The sequence below is a fragment of the Pseudophryne corroboree genome, chromosome 7, assembly GCF_028390025.1.
Source record: "Pseudophryne corroboree isolate aPseCor3 chromosome 7, aPseCor3.hap2, whole genome shotgun sequence".
NCBI classification, from domain to species: Eukaryota; Metazoa; Chordata; class Amphibia; order Anura; family Myobatrachidae; genus Pseudophryne; species Pseudophryne corroboree.
This window is the reverse complement of record NC_086450.1, coordinates 356,809,319-356,824,648: the sequence shown is the minus strand read 5'-3', so window position 1 is coordinate 356,824,648 and position 15,330 is coordinate 356,809,319. Positions and strand designations below refer to the sequence as shown.

The 15,330-nt window shown below is 47.2% G+C and overlaps 1 protein-coding gene across 7 annotated transcripts in view; it reads left to right on the top strand.

Moving 5' to 3' along the window:
* IQCK (IQ motif containing K) overlaps positions 1 to 15,330 on the top strand; it is a 258,743-nt gene that overhangs the window by 191,222 nt on the left and 52,191 nt on the right. For 5 of the 7 annotated variants that reach the window (XM_063934445.1, XM_063934447.1, XM_063934446.1 and 2 more), the window contains one exon: positions 10,773 to 11,186. The exons of 1 other annotated variant lie outside the window; for it this stretch is intronic. In XM_063934445.1, coding sequence (XP_063790515.1) covers positions 10,773 to 10,837 — 65 coding nt within the window. In that variant the 3' untranslated portion in view covers positions 10,838 to 11,186. Of the gene's footprint in view, positions 1 to 10,772; positions 11,187 to 15,330 lie in introns of those variants that run through there. One more of the 7 variants, XM_063934442.1, reaches the window with a different exon arrangement.

Here is a 15,330-nt window from a genome sequence, read left to right as displayed (position 1 = left end):
CGGAAGATCCGTGGCCCCTACCCCTAAGAAGGGATCTGCTTCAGCAGGGACCTTGTCTATTCCAAGACTTACCGCGGCTGCGTTTGACGGCATGGCGGTTGAACGCCGGATCCTGAAGGAAAAAGGCATTCCGGAAGAAGTCATTCCTACCCTGATTAAGGCCAGGAAGGAAGTGACCGCACAGCATTATCACCGCATTTGGAGAAAATATGTTGCGTGGTGTGAGGCCAGGAGGGCCCCGACGGAGGAATTTCAACTGGGTCGATTCCTACATTTCCTGCAAACAGGATTGTCTATGGGCCTCAAATTGGGGTCCATTAAGGTTCAAATTTCGGCCCTGTCGATCTTCTTCCAGAAAGAATTGGCTTCAGTTCCTGAAGTCCAAACTTTTGTCAAAGGAGTACTACATATACAGCCCCCGGTTGTGCCTCCAGTGGCACCGTGGGATCTCAATGTAGTTTTGGAATTCCTCAAATCCCATTGGTTTGAGCCACTTAAATCGGTGGATTTGAAATATCTTACATGGAAAGTGACCATGCTACTGGCCCTGGCTTCGGCCAGGAGAGTGTCAGAATTGGCGGCTTTATCGTACAAAAGCCCATATCTGATTTTCCATTCGGACAGGGCAGAACTGCGGACGCGTCCTCAGTTTCTCCCTAAGGTGGTATCAGCGTTTCACCTGAACCAACCTATTGTGGTGCCTGCGGCTTCTAGCGGCTTGGAGGACTCCAAGTTGTTGGACGTTGTCAGAGCCTTAAAAATATATATTTCAAGGACGGCTGGAGTCAGAAAGTCTGACTCGCTGTTTATACTGTATGCACCCAACAAGCTGGGTGCTCCTGCGTCTAAGCAGACGATTGCTCGTTGGATTTGTAGCACAATTCAACTTGCGCATTCTGTGGCAGGCCTGCCACAGCCAAAATCTGTAAATGCCCACTCCACAAGGAAGGTGGGCTCATCTTGGGCGGCTGCCCGAGGGGTCTCGGCATTACAACTCTGCCGAGCAGCTACGTGGTCAGGGGAGAGCACGTTTGTAAAATTCTACAAATTTGATACCCTGGCTAAGTCATCCGCACTCTCCCGCCCGTTTGGGAGCTTTGGTATAATCCCCATGGTCCTGACGGAGTCCCCAGCATCCACTTAGGACGTCAGAGAAAATAAGAATTTACTTACCGATAATTCTATTTCTCGTAGTCCGTAGTGGATGCTGGGCGCCCATCCCAAGTGCGGATTGTCTGCAATACTTGTACATAGTTATTGTTACAAAAATCGGGTTATTATTGTTGGAAGCCATCTTTTCAGAGGCTCCTCTGTTATCATGCTGTTAACTGGGTTCAGATCACAAGTTGTACAGTGTGATTGGTGTGGCTGGTATGAGTCTTACCCGGGATTCAAAATCCTTCCTTATTGTGTACGCTCGTCCGGGCACAGTATCCTAACTGAGGCTTGGAGGAGAGTCATAGGGGGAGGAGCCAGTGCACACCACCTAGTGGTCAAACTTTTAATTTTGTGCCCTGTCTCCTGCGGAGCCGCTATTCCCCATGGTCCTGACTGAGTCCCCAGCATCCACTACGGACTACGAGAAATAGAATTATCGGTAAGTAAATTCTTATTTTTTTAAATGAAACCTCTATATGTAATTTGTTTTACAGACGCTTCTTCTTTAAGTATATAAGCCTATTGAGGCGACGATTAATTTAGATTAATTTAAAACATAGTGCCTAGATTTACATGCTGTCAGAGAAACTGATGCTTCAGCCAATCAGATTCCATCTAGTTATTAGCTACTGAATTGGGCAGACAGGGCAGAGCAGCAGGGAAGAAACTAAATTTAGTGCTTCTATTGGTCAACCAGGGCATCGTGACCCATGCTGTGTAGAAAAACAATTACAGCTGTTGTCAATCACGTCTCCTCTACTCTGCATGAATGCAAGAACCCGGCTGCTCTAGTGCCTGATTTAGATGCTTGGCTGCTGCTGATAACAGAGTACTGTCTTCTATACTGCAGATAATGTTTACTTCATTGTCACTATTTCAGAGCTTAAAACATTTTGTGGTCTGGTGTTTTATTAGTATTTTGTCCCTTCGTTAGCTATTTCTCTACCCCCACCTTCAAATCTCTTTCCACTATCTTCCTCTCATCTCTCTTCCCTTCTTCCTCCCATCTTTCTCTCTCTCTCTCTCTCTCTCTCTCTCCCTCCTCCCATGTCTCTCCCCCTCTTCCATCTCTCTTAGCCCCTCTTCCTCAATCACACACACTCTTTCTCCCATCTCCCTCTCTCTTCCCCTCTTACTCCCATCTCTCTTCCTCTCTCTCTTCCAGCCATCTCTCTCCCTCCTCTTCCAATCTCTCCATCTCTTACTTCCATCTCTCACTATATTCTTCCCATCTCTCTTCCTCTTCCTCCCATGTCTCTTCTACCCTGTTGCTCCAATATCTCTCTACTCTTCATATCTTTAACCCTCTCTTCTTTCCATCCCTGTCCCTTTTCCTGCGATCTCTCAGTCCATTTTCCAGCCATCAATGTCAGTGCATTTTCAAACAGTAAAGCATTTTGAATTGACTACATGCCTAACAACCCATATTATTTCTAGCTACTACTGGGATACAATTTTACAACTATACCACCTTAGCATTTTAATACTGATTCATTCTATTACAATCAACAATTTAGGACGGAGCGCAGCACTTTGAAATACATTTCCCTGCCATCTCTATCTCTCCTTCTTCCTCCCATCACTCTCCCCCTCTTCTTTTCATATCTCTCCCTCTTACTCCAGTCTCTGTACTATCCTTTTCCCCAATCTCTCTTTTCTCTGACGTCCTAAGTGGATGCTGGGGACTCCGTCAGGACCAAGGGGGGGATAGCGGCTCCGCAGGAGACAGGGCACAAAAGTAAAAGCTTTAGGATCAGGTGGTGTGCACTGGCTCCTCCCCCTATGACCCTCCTCCAAGCCTCAGTTAGATCTTTGTGCCCGGCCGAGAAGGGTGCAATCTAGGTGGCTCTCCTAAAGAGCTGCTTAGAGTAAAAGTTTTGTTAGGTTTTTTATTTTCAGTGAGTCCTGCTGGCAACAGGCTCACTGCATCGAGGGACTTAGGGGAGAAGAAGTGAACTCACCTGCGTGCAGGATGGATTGGCTTCTTAGGCTACTGGACACTAGCTCCAGAGGGACGATCACAGGTACAGCCTGGATGGGTCACCGGAGCCGCGCCGCCGACCCCCTTGCAGATGCTGAAGAGAGAAGAGGTCCAGAAATCGGCGGCTGAAGACTTCCCAGTCTTCTTAAGGTAGCGCACAGCACTGCAGCTGTGCGCCATTGCTCTCAGCACACTTCACACCAACGGTCACTGAGGGTGCAGGGCGCTTGGGGGGGCGCCCTGGGCAGCGATGAAAGTACCTATGCTGGCTAAAAATACATCACATATAGCCCCTGGGGCTATATGGATGTATTCAACCCCTGCCAGGTTGTCAGAAAAACGGGAGAAGAAGCCCACCGAAAAGGGGGCGGGGCCTATTCTCCTCAGCACACAGCGCCATTTTCCCTCACAGAACTGCTGGTGGGAAGGCTCCCAGGCTCTCCCCTGCACTGCACTACAGAAACAGGGTTAAAACAGAGAGGGGGGGCATTTTTGTGGCGATATTATTACATATTAAGATGCTATAAGGGAAAACACTTATATAAGGTTGTCCCTGTAAAATTATAGCGTTTTGGTGTGTGCTGGCAAACTCTCCCTCTGTCTCCCCAAAGGGCTAGTGGGGTCCTGTCCTCTATCAGAGCATTCCCTGTGTGTGTGCTGTGTGTCGGTACGTGTGTGTCGACATGTATGAGGACGATGTTGGTGAGGAGACGGAGCAATTGCCTGTAATGGTGATGTCACTCTCTAGGGAGTCGACACCGGAATGGATGGCTTATTTAGGGAATTACGTGATAATGTCAACAAGCTGCAAGGTCGGTTGACGACATGAGACGGCCGGCAAACCAATTAGTACCTGTCCAGGCGTCTCAAACACCGTCAGGGGCTTTAAAACGCCCATTACCTCAGTCGGTCGACACAGACACAGACACTGACTCCAGTGTCGACGGTGAAGAAACAAACGTATTTTCCATTAGGGCCACACGTTACATGTTAAGGGCAATGAAGGAGGTGTTACATATTTCTGATACTACAAGTACCACAAAAAAGGGTATTATGTGGGGTGTGAAAAAACTGCCTGTAGTTTTTCCTGAATCAGATAAATTAATTGAAGTGTGTGATGATGCGTGGGTTTCCCCCGATAGAAAATTAAAGGCGCTCACACGCTTATCAAAACAAGTGGCGTTACCGTCTCCAGATACGGCCGCCCTCAAGGAGCCAGCTAATAGGAGGCTGGAAAATATCCTAAAAAGTATATACACACATACTGGTGTTATACTGCGACCAGCGATCGCCTCAGCCTGGATGTGCAGCGCTGGGGTGGCTTGGTCGGATTCCCTGACTGAAAATATTGATACCCTTGACAGGGACAGTATTTTATTGACTATAGAGCATTTCTATATATACGAGATGCACAGAGGGATATTTGCACTCTGGCATCATGAGTAAGTGCGATGTCCATGTCTGCCAGAAGATGTTTATGGACACGACAGTGGTCAGGTGATGCAGATTCCAAACGGCACATGGAAGTATTGCCGTATAAAAGGGAGGAGTTATTTGGGGTCGGTCCATCGGACCTGGTGGCCACGGCAACAGCTGGAAAATCCACCTTTTTACCCCAAGTCACATCTCAGCAGAAAAAGACACCGTCTTTTCAGCCTCAGTCCTTTCGTCCCCATAAGGGCAAGCGGGCAAAAGGCCAGTCATATCTGCCCAGGGGTAGAGGAACGGAAGAAGACTGCAGCAGGCAGCCCCTTCCCAGGAACAGAAGCCCTCCACCGCTTCTGCCAAGTCCTCAGCATGACGCTGGGTCCTCAGCATGACGCTGGGTACAAGCGGACTCAGGTGCGGTGGGGGGGGTCGTCTCAAGAGTTTCAGCGCGCAGTGGGCTCACTCACAAGTGGACCCCTGGATCCTACAAGTAGTATCCCAGGGGTACAGATTGGAAATTCGAGACGTCTCCCCCTCGCAGGTTCCTGAAATCTGCTTTACCAACGTCTCCCTCCGACAGGGAGGCATTATTGGAAACAATTCACAAGCTGTATTCCCAGCAGGTGATAATCAAAGTACCCCTCCTACAACAAGGAAAAGGGTATTATTCCACACTATTTGTGGTACTGAAGCCAGACGGCTCGGTGAGATCTATTCTAAATCTGAAATCTTTGAACACTTACATACAAAGGTTCAAATCAAGATGGAGTCACTCAGAGCAGTGATAGCGAACCAGGAAGAAGGGGACTATATGGTGTCCCTGGACATCAAGGATGCTTACCTCCATGTCCCAAATTGCCCTTCTCACCAAGGGTACCTCAGGTTCGTGGTACAGAACTGTCACTATCAGTTTCAGACGCTGCCGTTTGGATTGTCCACGGCACCCCGGGTCTTTACCAAGGTAATGGCCGAAATGATGATTCTTCTTCAAAGAAAAGGCTTTTTAATTATCCCTTACTTGGACGATCTCCTGATAAGGGCAAGGTCCAGAGAACAGTTGGAGGTCGGAGTAGCACTATCTCAAGTAGTTCTACGACAGCACGGGTGGATTCTAAATATTCCAAAATCGCAGCTGATTCCGACGACACGTCTGCTGTTACTAGGGATGATTCTGGACACAGTCCAGAAAAAGGTGTTTCTCCCGGAGGAGAAAGCCTGGGAGTTATCCGAGCTAGTTAGGAACCTCCTAGAACCAGGCCAAGTGTCAGTGCATCAATGCACAAGAGTCCTGGGAAAAATGGTGGCTTCTTACGAAGCGATTCCATTCGGCAGATTTCACGAAAGAATTTTTCAGTGGGATCTGCTGGACGAATGGTCCGGATCGCATCTTCAGATGCATCAGCGGATAATCCTGTCTCCAAGGACAAGGGTGTCTCTTCTGTGGTGGCTGCAGAGTGCTCATCTACTAGAGGGCAGCAGATTCGGCATTCAGGACTGGGTCCTGGTGACCACGGATGCCAGCCTGAGAGGCTGGGGAGCAGTCACACAGGGAAGAAATTTCCAAGGAGTGTGGTCAAGTCTGGAGACTTCTCTCCACATAAATATCCTGGAGCTAAGGGCAATTTACAATGCTCTGAGCCTAGGAAGACCTCTGCTTCAAAGTCAACCGGTGCTGATCCAGTCGGACAACATCACGGCAGTCGCCCACGTAAACAGACAGGGCGGCACAAGAAGCAGGAGGGCAATGGCAGCAAGGATTCTTCGCTGGGCGAAAAATCATGTGATAACACTGTTAGCGGTGTTCATTCCAGGAGTGGACAACTGGGAAGCAGACTTCCTCAGCAGGCACGACCTCCACCCGGGAGAGTGGAGACTTCATCTGGAAGTCTTCCACATGATTGTGAACCGTTGGGAAAGACCAAAGGTGGACATGATGGCGTCCCGTCTGAACAAAAAACTGGACAGGTATTGCGCCAGGTCAAGAGACCCTCAGGCAATAGCTGGGACGCTCTGGTAACACCGTGGGTGTACCAGTCGGTGTATGTGTTCCCTCCTCTGCCTCTCATACCCAAGGTACTGAGAATTATAAGAAGAAGAGGAGTAAGAACTATACTCGTGGCTCCGGATTGGCCAAGAAGGACTTGGTACCCGGAACTTCAAGAGATACTAAGAAGGGACTTGCTTCAGCAAGGATCATGTCTGTTCCAAGACTTACCGCGGCTGCGTTTGACGGCATGGCGGTTGAACGCCGGATCCTAAGGGAAAAAGGCATTCCGGAAGAGGTCATACCTACCCTGGTCAAAGCCAGGAAGGAGGTGACCGCACAACATTATCACCGCATTTGGCGAAAATATGTTGCGTGGTGTGAGGCCAGGAAGGCCCCCACGGAGGAATTTCAACTCGGTCGATTCCTGCATTTCCTGCAAACAGGAGTGTCTATGGGCCTCAAATTGGGGTCCATTAAGGTTCAAATTTCGGCCCTGTCGATTTTCTTCCAGAAAGAATTGGCTTCAGTTCCTGAAGTCCAGACATTCGTCAAGGGAGTACTGCATATACAACCCCCTTTTGTGCCTCCAGTGGCACCGTGGGATCTCAACGTAGTTCTGGGATTCCTCAAATCACATTGGTTTGAACCGCTCAAATCTGTGGATTTGAAATATCTCACATGGAAAGTGACCATGCTGTTGGCCCTGGCCTCGGCCAGGCGAGTGTCAGAATTGGCGGCTTTGTCTCACAAAAGCCCATATCTGATTTTCCATTCGGACAGGGCAGAACTGCGGACTCGTCCCCAGTTTCTCCCTAAGGTGGTGTCAGCGTTTCACCTGAACCAACCTATTGTGGTGCCTGCGGCTACTAGGGACTTGGAGGACTCCAAGTTGCTAGACGTTGTCAGGGCCCTGAAAATATATATTTCCAGGACGGCTGGAGTCAGGAAAACTGACTCGCTGTTTATCCTGTATGCACCCAACAAGCTGGGTGCTCCTGCTTCTAAGCAGACGATTGCTCGTTGGATTTGTAGTACAATTCAGCTTGCACATTCTGTGGCAGGCCTGCCACAGCCAAAATCTGTAAATGCCCATTCCACAAGGAAGGTGGGCTCATCTTGGGCGGCTGCCCGAGGGGTCTCGGCTTTACAACTTTGCCGAGCTGCTACTTGGTCAGGGGCAAACACGTTTGCAAAATTCTACAAATTTGATACCCTGGCTGAGGAGGACCTGGAGTTCTCTCATTCGGTGCTGCAGAGTCATCCGCACTCTCCCGCCCGTTTGGGAGCTTTGGTATAATCCCCATGGTCCTGACGGAGTCCCCAGCATCCACTTAGGACGTCAGAGAAAATAAGAATTTACTTACCGATAATTCTATTTCTCGTAGTCCGTAGTGGATGCTGGGCGCCCATCCCAAGTGCGGATTGTCTGCAATACTTGTACATAGTTATTGTTACAAAAATCGGGTTATTATTGTTGTGAGCCATCTTTTCAGAGGCTCCGCTGTTATCATGCTGTTAACTGGGTTCAGATCACAGGTTGTACAGTGTGATTGGTGTGGCTGGTATGAGTCTTACCCGGGATTCAAAATCCTTCCTTATTGTGTACGCTCGTCCGGGCACAGTATCCTAACTGAGGCTTGGAGGAGGGTCATAGGGGGAGGAGCCAGTGCACACCACGATCCTAAAGCTTTTACTTTTGTGCCCTGTCTCCTGCGGAGCCGCTATCCCCCCCTTGGTCCTGACGGAGTCCCCAGCATCCACTACGGACTACGAGAAATAGAATTATCGGTAAGTAAATTCTTATTTTCCCATATTTTGATTTTCAGTTGTAGAGGGAAGAGGGACAGGTTTAGGACCTTTTTTTTACTCTTCTGGGGTAGGGGGTTTTCACTGCAGGTGATGTTTTCAGGTGTCAGGCAGGCATTGAGAGCTCAGAGTGAAGGAATAGATTAGGCCTTTCCCTAGACACTTATCTAGGTCGACCACTATTGGTCAACAGTAACTAGGTCGACAGGGTTTCTAGGTAGACAGGGTCTCTAGGTCGACATGTTCTAGGTCGACAGGTCAAAAGGTCAACATGAGTTTTTCACGTTTTTTTCTTCTTCTTTTTTTTTAACCTTTTCATACTTAACGATCCACGTGGACTAAAATTGGGAACGGTAACCAGTGCTGAGCGGAGCGAGCCATGCGAGGTGCACTAATTGGGGTTCCCGGTCACTCTACGAAGAAAACGACAAAAAAACATAAACTCATGTCGACCTTTTGACCTGTTGACCTAGACCATGTCGACCTAAAGACCCTGTCGCCTTAGAGAACCTGTCAACCTAGTTACTGTCGACCAAGAGTGGTCGACCTAGACACTGTCGACCCAGTTACTATCTACCTTCCATACCACACCCGGTTCAGTATGTATAAAACAAAGCTCAAAATGCAACTAATGCTTATTCCATTGTTTGTGTTGGACATCAGTTACAGTCTGATGCATTTGCACCATGTATCTAGTTTTACGTGTCTATTGTATGTTTTGTTACATGTATCACAAGATGAGTACAATTGAAACCAGAGCAGTATTTCTAGAATACAGTAGGTGCACACATTTCTATGCTTATATTCACCAGTAGTGTAGAGATGGAGCTTGACAGTGTTAGAAACCAATGCAAAAGTCGCATTTTTCATATAAAATGTAATTGAATACAAATACCCCCATTTGTATTATATACTGCTTTATAAATCCAATGGGAATCAACTTTTCTTTAATAGTCCATATGCAAATGACAAATGAGAAATAAGAATAGACGGCCAAAACATCTTTATATACTAACAATAATAATGAAATAAGTATTATTAGCTGGCAGGGATATTATGTAAACAGCCAATCAGAAGCGGCAGTGTATATGGTATAGCAACAGTGTGCGCTCAGTGTTTTCACAGAGACATTTATTTAGCACAATAAAATAAAACTAAATGGCACAATGTGAATATAATATTCTAAAAATTAAATGGCATAATGGGAATATAAAATTATAAAAACTAAATTACACAATGTGAATATAAAAAATGGAGAATGATACAGACAGTAAAATGGTACATAGAGAAAGAACACAGTGAAATATTGGTGCGTAAAAAAAACAGGATTATGCCTGAAGTCCTGACAAGAGAGATAAAATCCAGTAAATCAGGATAAACTAAAGTATTGCAAAAGTCTGTGCAAAAGGTGCTTAAACCAGGTTATCCTCAGACCCTGGCATGGGTCAGTGCAGTGGTGAACAGTTGAATTCTGTTTCAGCAAGTTCAATGGATGTGAAATAGAGTGTCCTTACCTGGTCTTTGTGGATGGAGGCACTGATGGTACTATTAGCAGAGTGCTATCTGGATTGCGCACCCTGCTGGACTCCAAAGCTTGAAAAACAGGCTAGCCTCTCCTGATAGTCCTTGTAGTCACAGCATCCGACGCATTTCAAGCCTAACTGGACTCTTTTTCAAGGCTAGTAAATCAGATAGTTTTTTTGATGTCGTCGTCATCATCATCATTGTCACATATATTTACACCATGACTCTGGTAAGACACTCCTCTTAAGAAGCATATATGGGCTTCTGTTCAAGCATCATTAGCTCACATCTCCAAGGGACATGCAACACGCGTGCGCTTACTGTACTCCCCTAAAGCTTACCCGTCCCTGTTCTGCATCTTCGTGGCATAAGGGTGCTCAACCCTAAGATACGCTCAAATCTAAATGCTATTGCATTCTGACACACATTCGCAGTACGGAAATCTGTCTCTCTCTCTCTCTCTCTCTCTGTGTATGTATATATATATATATATATATATCTATCTCTCAGTCCGGCACTCATTGGTATGCAGGGATAGCTTGGTCCGGTGCCTGTACTTGCCTCCTGGTGGAAGGTAACTGAGGAAAATTTAATAAATTAAAACGTTGACAGCAAGAAGGGGCTAACGTTTACCTGATTTAAAGCGTCCAGAGTGCCGTCCACTCACGTAATATATATATATATATATATATATATATAATTTATATATAAAGCACTGTGCTAAAATCTTAGGTAGGTGTGAAAAAATGCTGCAAAGTAAGAATGCATTCAAAAATAGAAGTGTTAATAGGTTTGTTTTTTTCCGATTAACAAAATCAAAGTGAAAGAGCGGAAGATAAATCTAATTCAAATCAATATTTGGTGTCACACCCTTTGCCTTCCAAACAGTATCAATTCTTCTAGGTACACTTGCACACAGTTTTTGTGTGACACCCCCTGACGAAGTCCCGTGACGAAACGCATTGGGCGTGGCCAGCAGGACTTGTGACTTGGATCCAGTGTCCGGAGTACCGGCGTGTGAGGTCCGTTTTGGAGTCCGTGCGGCTGAAAGATCACAGCGGCTGGTGGTATCCAGGGAGCAACGGTGGTCATCGGTGTGGACCATCCGGAGGCTACACCTTTTGTCTACATTGCGCTGGTTACCTTTTACCTTTAATGTATGTGAGTGAATACTTTGCTAGTAAATTATGTCTGATTTTACACTCACCATTGCGCCCTCCATTGTTTTCTTTTCTACATGTGCCGAGGAGTATGGGTTACTCTTGAAGGAGGATTGCTGCAATAAATACATCTGGACTGATATATATTTCAAGACTTTATTGTTCGAATGCGCGACTATATTTTATTTTTATTATATATATATATATATATATATATATATATATATATATATACAGATTTTATTTACATACGTACTATTTCCTTGCATGGGATCATATTTAGAAAATCTTTGCTAGGTTTTCCCTTTAAAGAGACAGTATAGGTATAGGTCCTTATGTGCAAGAAATGTCTTCTTTCTATATTTTCTCTTACGTCCTAGGGGATGCTGGGAATCCATTTAGTACCATAGGGTATAGACGGGTCCACTAGGAGCCTCGAGCACTTTAAGAATTTGATAGTGTGCGCTGGCTCCTCCCTCTATGCCGCTCCTACCAGACTCAGTTTAGAATATGTGCCCGGAGGAGCTGGTCATGTCTCTGGAAGCTCCTGAAGAGTTTCCTGCATTTAATTTATATATTTGTTATTTTCAGGCACGACTGGATGGCACCAGCCTGCCTGCTTCGTGGGACATAGGGGGGAGAACGGCCCAAGCTCTTGAAGGGTTAATGGTCCCGTTCTCCGCTGACAGGACACTAGCTCCTGAGGGAACTATTCACAAGCCCCACCACGGCGAGCGTACATTCCCGCAGCACACCGCCACCCCTAACAGAGCCAGAAGAAAGAAGAGTGGTGAGTACTAAGCCGGCGTTATGGCAGCATGAGCTTCTACAGGGGGCGGCTGGGTCTCCAGTGCACACAGTGCAGACGCACAGCTACTGAGGAGGCGAACTGAGTCTCAGTACACTATATGTGTACACAGTACCCAGACTGGCATTACAGACTTAAAAGGGGGCTGACTCCATTTTAGGCACAAAATTACCTCAGCCAGAATAAAAAAGAGCGGAAAGACCGCACGCCATTGAAGGGGCGGTGCTTCACTGTGAGCGGATCCAGCAGCTCACAGGCACCATTTTCCCTCTGCAGCTGACACAGACTATGACTGACAGTGACGCGCAGCTCCTCCGGAGAGACTCCAGATTACCTCAGCGGTACCAGGGGGTCATAACAGGGGGGAGCGGTTATTAGTGTACTAAGTCCCTAATCTAGGTACTTAGTCTGCGACACGGCTAAGCTTGGCATTAGCGGTAAGGGCGCCATGTGCTGGCTCCATACCTTCTCTGTGGCTCCCTGGAAGGGCTCTTTGTAGGTTAATTGGGCATTTAACCTGTTCCTGTGTATGTGTGCTGTCACTGTTACAGTATGTCAGGCAAAGAGTGTGTTTCATGTAAGGCACAGTGTTTCTCTTCTCCAGGGAGTTCTCTAGTGTGTACTCAGTGTAATGTACCTTCCCAAGCTAGCGGGGCAGAGTCAGCATGGCTGGACTCCATTAGGGGAATGATTTCCAATATTTCTACTAAATTGTCCCGTAATGAGAAAGAGATGCAATACTTAAGACAATCTATGACTGAGTTTATGAAAAGACACTCAGTACCAAACCAGCGTCTCAGTCCCCTGCCATTTGTCCGCAAAAATGTACTGTGGCCCATATCCTGCAGTGTGACTCTGATGATGAGGGGTCAGACATGGACGAGGGGGAGGTGGACTCAGAGGTGGGGGAGGGTACTCTGTCACAGGGAATAGAGGCTCTCATAGAGGTAATCAGAGAAGTTCTGCATATCCCTGATATGGTGACAGAGAAGAGTAAGGAATCTTATTTTAATATAAAAAAAGAAATCCTCAACCACTTTTCCTGTATCAAAGGAACTAAATACCCTGTTTGAAGAACCGGGGGTTAATCCTGATAGGAAATTTCAAATCCCTAAAAGATTGATATCAACTTTTCCTTTTCCTCCTGAGGATAGGAAAAAATGGGAAAATCCACAGATAGTGGATGCATCAGTATCTAGGGTGTCACCAAAAATTGTATTGCCTGTCCCGGGTGCAGCCTCCCTGAAAGATGCGGCTGATCGTAAAATTGAGACCACACTCAAATCCTTGTATACAGCTGCGGGGGTGGCCCAGAGACCCACTATAGCATGCGGATGGATTACAAGAGCCATTGTCAAATTGTCGGGTCACCTAATTGAGGGGTTAGATGCTTTACCTCAAGGGGAGATTATTTTCTCCTGCAACATATACAGGACTCTGCGAACTTTATGGTGGAGGCCATAAAGGAAATAGGATTGCTTAATGCACGCACCACTGCTATGGCAGTGTCAGCACGCAGGGGCTTATGGCTATGCCAATGGACTGCTGACGCAGACTCCAGGAAAGGAGTGGAAGGCCTCCCCTTCATAGGAGAGGCCTTATTTGGAGATGAACTAGACAAATGGATCTCCAAAGCTACTGCGGGTAAGTCCACATATCTTCCTTCTGCAGCTCCCCCAGCTAGGAAGGCTTACTCTGGTCCCAATTTACAGTACTTTTGGACGGCCAAGTTTAGGGGCAGACCCAGAGGTTCTTCTACAGCCACCAGAGGCACTAGAGGTAAACCACGCAAACCAGCAACTGCCGGTTCAAAGAAACAGGACTCAAGCTCTGCTTCTTCAAAACCTTCAGCATGACGGTGGACCGCAGTGCCTGGAAAACTGGCAGGTGGGAGCCCAGCTAAAATTCTTCAGTCACATCTGTACAAGTTCGTGCCAGGATCCCTGGGTCATAGATCTTATTTCCCAGGGCAACAGACTGGAGTTCCAGGAGCTCCCACCTCAAAGGTTCTTTAAATCAGGCTTACCAGTTTCACAAGAGGCAAGTATGACTTTACAGGACGTCATTCAAAAACTGGTACAGACTCAGGTCATTGTTCCAGTTCCGCCTCATCTACAAAACAATGGGTACTATTCCAACTTGTTTGTAGTACTGAAACTGGATTATTCGATAAGACCGACACTGAACCTCAAGTTATTGAGCCCGTACTTACGTGTATTCAAATTCAAGATGGAGTCTCTGAGAGCGGTGATCTCAGGTCTGGAGGAGGGGGAATTCCTAGTGTCTCTGGATATCAAGGATGCGTATCTTCACATTCCGATCTGACCTCAGGCTTATCTAGGGTTTGCACTGCAGGACTGTCACTACCAGTTCCAGGCCCTGCCATTTGGTTTCGCCATGGCAACGAGGGTGTTCACCAAAGTGATGGCAGAGATGATGTTACTACTACTCTGCAAACAAGGAGTGAACATAATTCCGTACCTGGACGATCTTCTGGTAAAGGCAACGTCCAGGGAGCGGTTGTTGGACAGCATTGGCCTCTCAACCAGACTAATCCTGGATCACGGGTGGATTCTGAACCTACCAAAATCTCACCTGGAACCGACACAGAGGCTTCCTTTCCTGGGAATGATACTGGACACACTGTCTCACAGAGTGTTCCTTCCCTTGGAGAAGGCGATGGTAGTCCAGTCGATGGTTTGGGCTGTCCTGAAGCCAACCCGGCTCTCGGTGCATCTGTGCATTCGCCTTCTGGGAAAAATGGTGGTCTCTTACGCGGCGCTTCAGTACGGAAGGTTTCATGCGAGGCCCTTCCAGCTAGATCTATTAGACAAATGGTCCGGATTACATCTCCACATGCACCAAAGGATCCGTCTGTCGCCAAGGGCCAGGATCTCCCTTCTGTGGTGGCTACAGACTTCTCACCTCGTCAAGGGTCGCAGGTTCAGGATTCAGAATTGGATTCTGTTGACCACAGACGCAAGCCTCAGAGGTTGGGGAGCAGTCACCCAGGGGGTGCAGTTTTAAGGAAGATGGTCAAGTCAGGAGTTCGTCCTGCCAATAAACATCCTGGAACTCAGGGCTATCTACAATGCCCATCTGCAGGCCTCATCTCAACTTCGGAATCAGGCCATTTAAGTCCAGTCGGCCAATGTGACGGCGGTAACGTACATATACCGATAGGGCAGAACGAAAAGCAGAGTAGCAATGTCAGAGGTGTCAAGAATTCTCCTCTGGGCAGAAAAACACACCGTGGTGTTGTCGGCTGTCTTCATTCCGGGATTAGACAACTGAGAAGCAGACTTTCTCAGCAGACACGACCTGCACCCGATAGGGATATCCACAGATCGACATGATGGCCTCTCGACTCAACAAGAAGCTCAAGCGGTATTGTTCCAGGTCGAGAGATCCAAAAGCGGAATGCGGTCAACATCCCGCCGGACGGAATTCCGGCGGTCGGAATACCGACACCGGAATC